The sequence below is a fragment of the Rutilus rutilus genome, assembly GCF_951802725.1.
Source record: "Rutilus rutilus genome assembly, chromosome: 11".
Taxonomy (NCBI): Eukaryota; Metazoa; Chordata; class Actinopteri; order Cypriniformes; family Leuciscidae; genus Rutilus; species Rutilus rutilus.
The window spans coordinates 15,579,659-15,591,907 of record NC_140216.1 but is presented as its reverse complement, the minus strand read 5'-3'; the positions used below and the strand labels follow the sequence as shown (position 1 = coordinate 15,591,907).

Sequence of the window (12,249 nt, the reverse complement as noted above, 5' to 3'; positions counted from 1 at the left end):
AAAGCGATATCACTGTGCAGCGTTTACTACAGTAATTTGAGTAAATTTGACCAAATCTCTGAGCTTGAGTTAGTGAGTGGAGGCGGAGTTAATTTGGATATTCATGGATCTGCATATACTAAATTAAGCAAGGGTGTAGAGTTACGTTCAAGCTATTTTAAAGCTTGTATGGCATTTTGGTGATCAAAGTTTTTTGATCAGTTTTAAGGGATACAATTATTACTACAGGGGGCTTTTAAGGGCCTTATCAGTCAAAACAAATGAAAATGGTGGGTTGACAGAAAGACTTCATGTGACAAAGGAGGACTACGGCTAGCTATGGCATTTCATCTTGGCAATTAATCTCATGCTGCAGCAGCTCAGTGTGTTTGTGGAAACTTGAGAAACCAATGAAGACATAGAGGAATAATGCTGAATGTTTTCATTTCCTGTGTCGTTTAGGCAGAAGCTATGAAATCTAATGATTGTGTCTGTATGAATACACAATAACTTAGATAGGAAATAACCTTGTCTTGCTATGACAATGGCATTTGACATTGAATGAGACTACCCCTCATTAAAGCACCATGAATGGCCGTCATACAGTCACGTCAAACAGTAAGAGGCATAAAACATTTTGAAGAGCGCTAGTGCTGCTTTGAAATGACTGTAACCTAATAAAAATGCAGTCTACAGTACTCAACATCTGTATGAGTGCACAGAGTGCTGGTTATGTAAGAATTCATGCTACTGCAGTTGCTAATTGGTGAAAAATTCAGTTGACAACATTAAAATTCTATTTTATCTGCTGTAACGTTTTAATGATCACAAACACTTCATCTATATTCAGTTAGTGACCCACAAATGGTACTGAAAACTTATTGAAGTGGAAATTGGTGGAAATGCTTGAGAACTTAAGCTTGTTTCTTGTTTTTGCTCTAATTGGAATGGAGATGGCAGCTGTTCATGCAGAACTCCCCAGGGTTACTAAGATGACAGTGATATTATGCAAGACTCAAACTCTTTTGGGACAATATGACGAATTAAAGGGCAGTGGAGAGTGGTGCCATCTAGAACTACCAAACACAGTATTGAATAACAAGACATATGCACTGAAAAAAAGTGAAATAACTGTGTCATTTATTTAAAGTGCATTTTTATGTTGGTCTAATCTAAAAACAAAGTTCCCTTTCAGTCTGTCATGTTCGAAGTTAACTCGATACTGATGTATGAGGAGCCCACTTAAGAGCCCAATCACCCTCGGGTAGCAAGAAATCAGGCCATTGAAGATTGGCGAGTGAGATTTGCATGCCAAGCCACTCCCCTGGACATACGGGTATATAAGCTTAAAGCATCATCCATCGCACCTATCTGTTGCCACACTTTCAGCCCATGGTCGGATCTTGCGTTTCTACGGGCAGGGGTACCCTTAGAATAAGTGTCCAGGCATGTTGTTGTCACAACAGATGCCTCCAGGTTGGGCTGGGGCACTGTATGCAACGGGCATGCAGCTTCGGACTCCTGGACAGGAGTTGCTATCATTACTGCTAGCCCTGCGCTGGTTTCAACCGTTGCTGCAGGACAGGCACATAATGGTCAAGAGGGACAACACTGCAACGGTGGCGCACATCAACCACCAGGGCGTTTTGCGCTCACGTTGTAACTCGTCCGCCATCTCCTCCTCTGGAATCAGCAGCAGCTCAAGTTGCTCTATGCCATTTACATCCCGGGCGAGCTCTATGGTGCGGCTGATGCGCTCTCACGACAGCTCACACTCCCGGGAATGGAGACGCCATCCCCAGGTGGTCCAGCTGATCTGGATTTGATTTGGGGACGCATTTAGGTAGGCCTTTTTCCTTCTCCAGAATCCTCCGATTGGCAGCATTTTTACTCCCTGACCGAGGGGACCCTCAGCACGGATGCGCTGGCACACAGCTGGCCCCGGGGGTCTATGTAAGTATGTGTTTCCCCCAGTGAGCCTGCTTGCATAGACACAATGCAAGGTCAGGGAGGATGAGGAACAGGTCTTGATGATTGCACCATACTGGCCCACCTGGACCTGGTTCTCGGACCTGATGCTCCTGGACCTTCTTTCCCAGAGACAGGGCACCATATTGTACCCGCCTCAAGATCTCTGGCACCTGCAGAGACCGCCCAAAGTTCCCACCACTCCTTTTTGGGACCAGGTGGTGAACTTGCAAGTGCTGCCCCTGGAGGAGGCAGGCCCATCCCCCGCATTGCCCAGCCCAGACAGAATGCGGAGCTTTGAAAGTCAGCAGAAGGGAAAGGCTGTCTCCAGAGGTTGGCCCAATGGATAGGGGATGCCATTGCCTTGGAGTTCCAAACTCAAGGCATGCCGTGCCCCTTCTGAGTTAGAGCTCACTCTACATGGCGCCTCTTTAGCAGACATCTGCATATATTCAGGCCGGGTGAAACCTAATACCTTTGCGAGATTTGATAATCTCCGGGTAGATCCAGTTTCCAGATCCAGATCCAGTTTTATACTGTGTTAATGGTATAATAGGTAGGTGGATGGAAAACTGGCTCGGTGTAGCAGGAGCAGCGCCATTCCCCTTGGCGAGGGGGTGCGAGCACTTATTTTTTTCTCCAGATGAGTTCCCCAGCCGGCGAACCCTGGTTTGAGGTTCCTCCAACACCCTTGGCAGTTGGAATTAGCGGAGGAGTCTGACGCTAAGCCCAATACTTGTGTGCATGTCAGCCCCCTTGGTCAGGATATGGGTACTGCGCTAGGTGCCCATAAGTAGTTGAACCCCCTTGGGTAATATCATATGTGTATTCTTCCATGGAATGGTTTCCCCGTTGGTTAACCTGTGTCCTTCCCTTGACAGTGTCTGCTCTGTCATAGCTCACCGTTTGTATTAGTTCCATCCCTTTCCAGGTAGGACCTACCACAGAGTTTTCTTCCATATGTAGTACTGCCCCAACAGTCAGTCCATATGAGTATTTCACACGTTACCTCCCTACGGGCAGGATGTGGCCTCTATAGCGTCCCTTTCCATCTGGACTCTGCTCACTTCCCCAGTGTTATCCAACCAGTCGTGGCTGAATAGGGTAAAGCAGAAAGGAACAGTAGCTATTGATCTTCCCCTTAGAAAGTTCTGTCCTTCCGTCCCACCAGGTATGGAGGTCTGTTCGACTTACATTTCGAGCTGGGAAGGGTCAGCGTTTATGGCACTTTCCATAGGGAGTCCATACATCAGTATCGACGTAACATTGATTCTGACTGACTAAAAGTGAACATTTTGTTTACTGTTGTAACCCTCCTCCTGTATAAATTATGTTCTTTTGAACTTTCTATTCATCAAAGAATCCTGTTTTTTTTTTTTACACTGTTTTCAACATTGATAATAATAATAAGAAGAAATGTGTCTTAAGCAGCAAATCAGCATATTAGAATGATTTCTGAATGATCATGTGACACAGAAGACTGGAGTAATTATGCTGAAATTTAGCTTTGCCATCACATGAATAAATCATATGTATTCAAAAAGAGATGTTATTTTAAATTGTAATAATATTTCACAATATTGCTGTTTTTTCTATTTTGAATTAAATAAATCCATCCATGGTGAGCAGAAGAGACTTATTTTGAAAACATAAAACGAGAATACAGCAAAATTATTTAACTAAACCAGGTTTGTGACAAGTTAATGCGTTTTTTCATTTAACATTATTAATCAGCAGAATAACTGATACTGATACAATATCTGATCTTACCTTTTTATATTCATATCCAGGTGGGAGAAATATTTACTTTTTTTGGTAAATACTGGTAAAAATTCTTAGACATCAATGCTTTGGCTCTCGGGGCCCAGGATTCCCATCTATGATGACGATTTTGAGTGTTAAGGATTTTTTCTTTTACAAAGTACTACGGCTGACCCAATGGAAATGTAAAACTGTTCTAAAAAAGTATTGTCCAGACCTCCACTAGGAAGGAAATATAGATACCGGATCTCTTGGAACTTTATCTTAATACCCCTCCCCTGATTTAGGGATATGATCAGACTGGGGAGAACATTAGCTGAGGACACAAACTGGAGAACACTAAGCTGGAGGACATTAGCTAAAGGACACTAGTTGGAGGACATTAGCTAGGTTTATGAGACACTCTGCTTCTAACCTCTCAGGTTCCTCCTGTTCTTCCTCCTCCTCTGGGTTCTCAGTAGACAAACCCACCCCCCCTTCATGCCCCGCCCCCAGTGCACTTGTTGTAGTTGATTCCACCTGCTCTTCCACAACAACAGCGCCCTCTTCTCCCTGACTCGGAAGGGCCTCCGCACGGCTGACATATACATATACATGGACAGTCAGACAGACAAACAAACACATAAACCAAGCCATGACATCATGAAAGGAAGCATGCAGGACAGAAAAGACACAGAACAGACAGCCATGAGCTTGGCAGACATGCAGATGATGAAAATAAAATAAATCTTTAACAAGATAACATAAAATTAATACAAAAAAAAAATTAACTCTCCTAATTCTGTGACAATAAAGGCCACAGAATGATGCTGTCACATACTTTGAGATTCTCCTAAGTCTCAATCCTTCTGTTAATGGGTTAATCTTATAAAAATAGAGTCCAATTACAAAACATGTCCAATTCATATTTCAATAATACACTTTAAGCTTATTTATAAAATGAAATGTTTTTGCTTTGTATTGCAACATTCATGAAAAGTAAGCTTTTCTACACAAAACTCTAATAGGACACTAATGTGTCGTGAAAAAGTCTGCTCAATTCTGTGATATGAAAATATAACAATGTTATATAATTTAATTAATTAATTTAAATTAATTGTTAAAGAAATGTATACTTTTATTCAGCAAGGATGTATTAAATTGATCAAAAGTGACAGGTAAATCTTGTAAATTGTTACAAAAGACGTCTATTTTAAATAAATGCTGTTATTTTGAACTTTCTATTCATCAAAGAATCCTGAGGAAAAAAAAGGTATCACGGTTTTCATTGATAATAATAAGAATCATATTCAAATGATTCTGAATGATCACGTGACACTGAAGACTGGAGTAATGGCTGCTGAAAATTCAGCCTTAGCACTACAGAAATAAATTACATTTTAAAATATATTAAAATAGAAAACATTTCTCTTTTAAATTGTAATAAAATTTCACAGTATTAATGTTTTTATTGTATTTTTGATCAAATAAATGCAATCTCGCTATGCATAAGATACTTTTTTCCAACCACAAACTTTTGAATTAGTAAAAAAAATTGAATATATGCTTGAATTAGTATATATTTATTGCATTATTGATATGTTTAAAAACGTTATGCAGAATATTTGTTTCTCTATTGATTTTGAGGTGAAATATGAGCTGGACATTTTTTCATTAGAGTAACCTATACAAGTCTATTCAAAAACATGTGATGTCATCTCAGCCATTGGTAAACACACTCTTGGAAAGTTCAGAGGTTTGGTTCACTTCGCAAGCAGGCAGAGCCACACCTGAACTCAACAGAAGCACAGTAAGTGTGACCAGAGAGTTTGTCCATGGCTGAAGATACATCCACAGGTATAACAGGTCAGTGGGTTTATTGTGTGCCTACCTGATCCTGCGGCTCGCTCGCACCCTTTCTGATTGGACAGACATGTAGCTCGTGCTGCTAAGCCGAGATGCACTCGACATAGCGGACACATCGCTTACATCACTGTCCGATGACCTCATGGAGAGACTGTCCATCCCCTGCTGTGAGAAAAAAAAACAAAAAAACAATGCTGATTATTACATTAAAATAATGTTGCACAAACTGACTTCAAAATAGAAACGAAATAAATTTCAAACACGGCCCAACAGTGGCCAACACACTTTTTCAGGTGCATTGGTTTCCGGAAGTATTTTTCCATTCATTTTTTCCACAGGGATTTAAAAAAAAGTGTTTGTTAAAGCATTATGCCATGAAACAAACCAATCAGCTATGAGGTGAATCACTACAAATGTTTTTTTTGAAGCAAAAAAATCTGACAAAAAGACAAAGGTTATAAACTTAAATTAAATATTTAAGTATTTTGACTGTAGGGGTTGCGTAGAGCTTTGTTGGTGCGATTTGCCCACTTCGTTTCTCTGATTGGTGGAATTTTCTATACAGCATCATGGGCAATGTTTTTAACCACAAATTCCACTGATAAACGTGATTATTTTAAAATAAGCTGAAAAAATGGAAACAGATGGCTTAAAAAAAACAGCCTATGTCATTGATTAACAACCTCAGAGCTCACAACAGGTCTGTCTATAAAGGTTTTAAAGTTATTGTTATAAATCAGTTTCCCGTGAAAAATGAATGTTACCAAACCGCAACTGTTGCACTCTAGAGTTTGATGTTAACATGTTGCTAAGCTAACACTAATACTCTAATAACCATAAAAATCAGATCACAGATCACACAAATAATTATTTTAACTATATAGTATTAAATTAAACATCAGTATCTTTTTGGTCAGAGGTTCTTGACACCATCAGCCATCTTGGATGTATCTAAGATGGTTAGGAATGCATTCTGGAATTGAATTGCATTATCCAGGGTTAGATTTTGGTCCAAGTGGTTTGTCTGTCCTTATTTACAATAGAAAGTGCATTGAATGCTGTCTTGGTAGGCAACTCACTAGGTTTGAAAACAACCAATAACTAAAATGTTTATAAAAGTCACAAAGGATGTCATATCCCAGAGCACACACAGATCTGACCTGACAAAAAATAAAACAACCCCCCCGCCCCCAGTTTTTATATAACTTCCGTTATTAATCAAAACAGAATAGAGGACCAAGTGAAGCGTTTGTAACATATGCAAGAATTATGGTAAACAGTGCACACGTGCCTCTGTTGGAGATCAAATAAAAGAGACGTGTTATATAACTACAGGATTCTCAGTGCTCATCTTTTCTTATAGTAAACTCACCACGAGTTATGGTGGTATATTTCAGCAGTATATCAGGAACACATTTTTTACAGATACTTGACACTTTATGTAACCATGAGGAACAGCTAATCAGTACTTAATATAATGTCTATGTGAGGGCCTTTATATTGTGTCCTAACCAGGCACAACATTGTGTCCTAACCAACAACAAACAGTAAATCATTCATGTTAATCAGAGAGCTTTTGTGAAATATTATTAGAATTTAAAATAAGTGTTTCCAATTAGAATTTGTTTTAAAATGTCATTCATTTCTGTGATGGCAAAGCTGAATTTTCAGCATCATAACAAAATCCTTCAGAAATCCTTCTAATAAGCTGATTTGCTGCTCATGAAACAATTCTTATTATTATCAGTGTTTAAAAACAGTTGTGCTGCTTAATATTTTTGTGGAAACCGTGATATTATTCTTTTCAGGATTCCTCGATGAATAGGAAGATTTAAACAGTATTTATTTGAAATATAAATATTTTGTAACATTATAAATGTCTTTACTGTCAATTTCAATCAATTAATTGCATCCGTACTGAAGAAAAAATATTAATGAATTATTTTTTTAATCTTACTGACCCCAGTCTTTTGAACGATAGTGTACAGGCTGTAAATTACGGACTCTGAAACAATAGATATACTGTTTAAAATTAAACAAAGTGCAAAAAATTAACTGGTAGTTAAATGTTATTGAATGATGTCATAGTTAATGTGATTCTCTACACCTAAACTTACTTTGTTTGGACACATGTGTGAACTTGAGAAGAACTGACTTCAGTTCATGCATCTAAAATCACCAAACCACCAGGTGATTAAAAGTTGTTGCACAATTGCTGATATTTTGTATCCACATATTTTGGGCCTGTTGTAGCAGTCATTTTCATTTTGCTTTGAAAAACGACAGAGAAACATCTTATTGTATCTGGTCGGGACACAATGTAAGGGTGGAAATTAATTTTACTCCAACTGAAGAGAACATTCCTTACTGCAAAGTAAACTATTCTCAGTCCACTGGTGACAAAGGCCAAACGTCTGGCATCGGACATGTTTGTAAACGCTTAAAATATCACCAAAGGGAAGTATGCAGCAAATGATTCACTGGCTGAGACTTCTCGTCTCTACAGGCCAGGGTTATTCTAAAAATTAATGAAGTCACCATGAAGAAAAGCTTCAAACAAACAGCTCCTCATCTATTCCCAAATATTAAGGATACAATTGCTTTACTGTAGAAAAACTCAAGCAATGACAGAAAGAAACATACCTTTGATGGATCCTTCAAAGTGCCTGTGTGACAACAAAAGACAAAAAAGTTAGATGTATTGAAACTCATAACAGAAGCACAGTACTGTATGTAAATTAGTAAATGCTGCTTGTTGATACAAATACACATCCAACAAACTCCAAAGCGACACACATCAGACAACAGAAGTTATATGGACAGCGTTTTTTCAACAGTAGGAAATTATAGCTGATCCAGTCCAACCCAAATAAACAGATGTGAAAGAGAACACAATGCCATTAAGCAACTGAATGAAAATGAATTTGACCAGTCATTTAAAGACCCTATGAAATGAATGCAAGTTACACATGTCTGTGCAGGAGATGATGTCATCAATAATTCTGGCAGAAAAAAAGGAAGGGATTGTATTTTGTAGCATGTACTGTATATCTGCTAAAGATTTACTTTGTCGGCTTTTAGGAGTACACTTGCATATGATAAGATCAAAGCTAACACACATGAGCTCGTAAAAGAGTAATGGACTAAAAGCCACTAAATAAATAAATAGATAAATAAGTAAACAAATCACAGATTCCCTAAGGAATAGAGTACAACAGTGCAAACCAACTTTTTTAGCGGCACTGGTTCCGGAAGTATTTTTTCCATTAATTTCTCCGATATGGGATTTAAAAAAGTCTTTGTCAAAGCAACAAAGTATTTGGAAATCAGACCAAAATACAAAGGTACAAGACTGTGTACCATACAGCTTTAGTGATGGAAAGAACTTCAATCCAATGAAGCATTGCAAACAGCATAAAATATAAAACTACTAATTTAACATGTGATTATATATAAAACAATAGGTTTTAAGTGTATTGCAAAACATGCATATTATATATAGAAATATTTCAATATTTTGAGAGCGTGACTCGTTTACGTGGCGCTTCATGGCAGTGGGTGGAGCTAAATAGATCTTTTAACACGGTTTTGCTTGTTCTGCTCTCTGATTGGTGGAATTGTCTATACAGCATCATGGGTAATGTAGTTTTTGGACACAAATTCTGCTGTTAAACAATATTATTTTAAAACTAAAAATCGAATTTTTACTTGGGGAACCCGACTATTGCACTCTATTGAACGAGCAAATTCAATAACATTCAGCAACCATCAAGAAAAAAAACAAAAACATATTTCAACACTCATTATTACTTCAGACTTGATTTAAACACTAATGCCTGGGGACTTTGGTCTCATATAGAAATAATTTACTGAATTCCAGAATCTATGCAATGAAGTAAAACAAATCTGTCTGAAAGATAAGACATCATATCCTAATTCTGTGAACCACTGAAAAGACTGGAATAATTTTGAATGCTGGTCTTTAACGTGATGCTGGTGTCTCCACTAGATTGCTTAACTAACTTAACCAGCATGACTTCCTTGGTCTGGAAAAGTTAGTTCAGCAGTCTAGCTTGTTAAGAAAGATGGTCTAATGGATTTCATTAGAAAGACAATATGCGCTGATTCTCACAAGCACTCTTTTGAAACATTATACATGTCCTTGCTGTCACTTATGATCAATTTTAGTCCTTGATGAATACAATTATACATTTTCTTTAAAAAAAAGTACTGACCCCAAATTTTTGAACGGTGTAGTTCCAATGTTTTAAACTCTTTTAATAACACTACCCAACCATTTACCCTGTTTGCTCCACACACACACACACACACACACACACACACACACACACACACACACACACTGTTTTGGAGGGGTTTATGTTAGGGTTAGTCTAAATTACCTGCATCTCCATTCTCTGACACTGTTGACTCTGACACTACTGCTGATGTGTGGATGAAACACAAAATGAGAGGAAAACAAGACAGTTTAAACAGACACATGACACACAATGTTATGATGGAAACACACACACACACACACACACACACACACACACAAAAGGATTTTAGATGAATTTCAGACTCAGAAACTCATCACTCATGCCGAAACAAACATTAAAAAAAAGATCTGTGAAATCCAACACCTCAGAAAAACCTTAAAGCATCAAAAGAATGTACTGAAGTGTATTAAGCAAAGGTTAATGTGGAACATACGTCTCAAACACACACACACTACAAACACAGGTCATCTATGCCCTATTTTCCCCACTGCATACTACATGCAACTTACACTACAGTAATGTCTAACATAGCTCAATGGCATTATTGATTCACGGTTTATTGTCTTAATTCTTCTTTTATTGAGTTTAATTGTTTAATTTGAGAAGCACAATCAAATATATTCTAATGCTAAAATAACAACAAAAAGGCCAGCTCTTAATTCATATTTTGAAATCATATTAGCTTTCCAAAAACCCACAAGTCTCCAGTTTTATTTTACCAAACGAATGATACAGGTGCTATAAAATTACTGTGAAATGTAGTTTATTCTGTTCTTCTGTTTTTAATCTTTCAGTATTCAGATTATTCAGCTGTTTATCATAATGTATCAAAATTACAGATTCTAAATATATCAGTGAGAACCGTTCATCTCAGCATCAATAAAAGTGTTAATTACTACCTTCCTTCTACCTATTGCCATAGTGATGATGACAAAGAACAATTAGCAGTTCAGTTCTACAACTATATAAATAAAATCTATCTCGCTATATAAATAAAGGTTACTTGACTAAATCTGAAGTGAATGACGTGAATTTTAATCAACGCAACAGGGACATGCACAAACATTTTTAGGGGCAGTGGCCCAAACCAAGAAAAAGGGCACCATGTTCTGGTGTGTTTGTTTGGAACTATTTTCAATACACTCTCAGAAAAAAAGGTACAAAAGCTGTCACTGGGACAGTACCCTTCAAAATGGTTCTAATATGTACCATTTAGGTACTAATATGTACACTTTTGGTACCAATATGTACCTTTGAGGGACTAAAATGCACTCTTTAGGTACAAAGTAGTCCTTTTGAAAAGGTACCGCCACAGTGACAGCTTTTGTACCTTTTATTCTGAGAGTGTAGAGCAAAAACATACTGAATTTACATTATTATTTTATAAAATCTAAAAAATACCTGAACTGAAAATTGTACTGTTGTATAAAATCAATATCACATTTGCAATCGTGCTCATAGGCCATTCGAGAGAAAAAAACTGCTCTCTTGCTCGTGTGATACCTTGTTAAAAAAGGAACTAATTCGGGGGAATTTTTGCTCCCATATCTTGAATTTTGAGTCATTATTATTATTTTGGCTGCATTTCCGACCCTGATCTTATTACTATCTTTTCGCTTAATGTTGTATGTGTTGTACAATTAAAATGTGTTAATCTTAAAAACAGACAGATTTTAACCTACAATTGCAGAATTTAAGTCAGCTGTACGGTATTGTACTGTGTTTGTACTGTGTGTTTATTCATCAATCCCAATAGACATTTTCAAGCACTGTGTGATTAGCTCACTTAAAGTCCCCCTGTGGTGAATATTAAGTTGTTTCTATGTGGTGTTTTTGATATGCTTTAAGACAAACCATGTGAAAATTCATAAGTCAACACCATTGCTGAGTATTTTCTCTTTAGAGGAACCAAAGACAGTCTCAAAAACGAGGTTTGAAATCGCTGGTGTTTCTGACGTCACAAGCTACCTTGTAACCAATCACGTCAACGTGTGACCAGCAACGAGTGGATCTCTGAGCGGGTGAGTGGAGGCGGGGCTAATTTGCATATTCATAGAACCGCGTATACTAAATGAGTTACATTCGAGCTATTTTAAGGAAAAGCTATTTCAAGGAATTTATTTTTTATTTTTTTATATATGTTATATGATCAAAGATTAGTTTTAAGAGATACAATTATTGACTACAGGGGGACTTTAAATATTTAGTGCTGCTTCATAAATGTATGCAAAATTTCATGTTGAAAAAATGGATTCATAGTGCATTTTTGTGTCGCAACGTGTTGTCTGCTCAGTTCAGTGTGAGCCGCGCTGCAAAAATCACCCTCGCCAGAAAGAGGACAAGTCAAGCATTAACGAGACTTAAAAAGCTCATGTTGATCTATCATTCGCAGCCCATAATGAGAATAAACACC

General features: G+C 37.5%; 1 protein-coding gene across 1 annotated transcript in view; it reads right to left on the bottom strand.

The window, feature by feature from the left end:
- rims2b (regulating synaptic membrane exocytosis 2b) overlaps positions 1-12,249 on the bottom strand; it is a 158,548-nt gene that overhangs the window by 25,178 nt on the left and 121,121 nt on the right. The window contains exons 35-38 of the mRNA XM_084423300.1: positions 9,957-9,998; positions 8,197-8,219; positions 5,579-5,718; positions 4,124-4,285 (exon numbers count right to left, since the gene is read on the bottom strand). Of these exons, the coding sequence (XP_084279426.1) occupies positions 4,124-4,285; positions 5,579-5,718; positions 8,197-8,219; positions 9,957-9,998 (367 nt within the window). The remainder of the gene's footprint in view (positions 1-4,123; positions 4,286-5,578; positions 5,719-8,196; positions 8,220-9,956; positions 9,999-12,249) is intronic.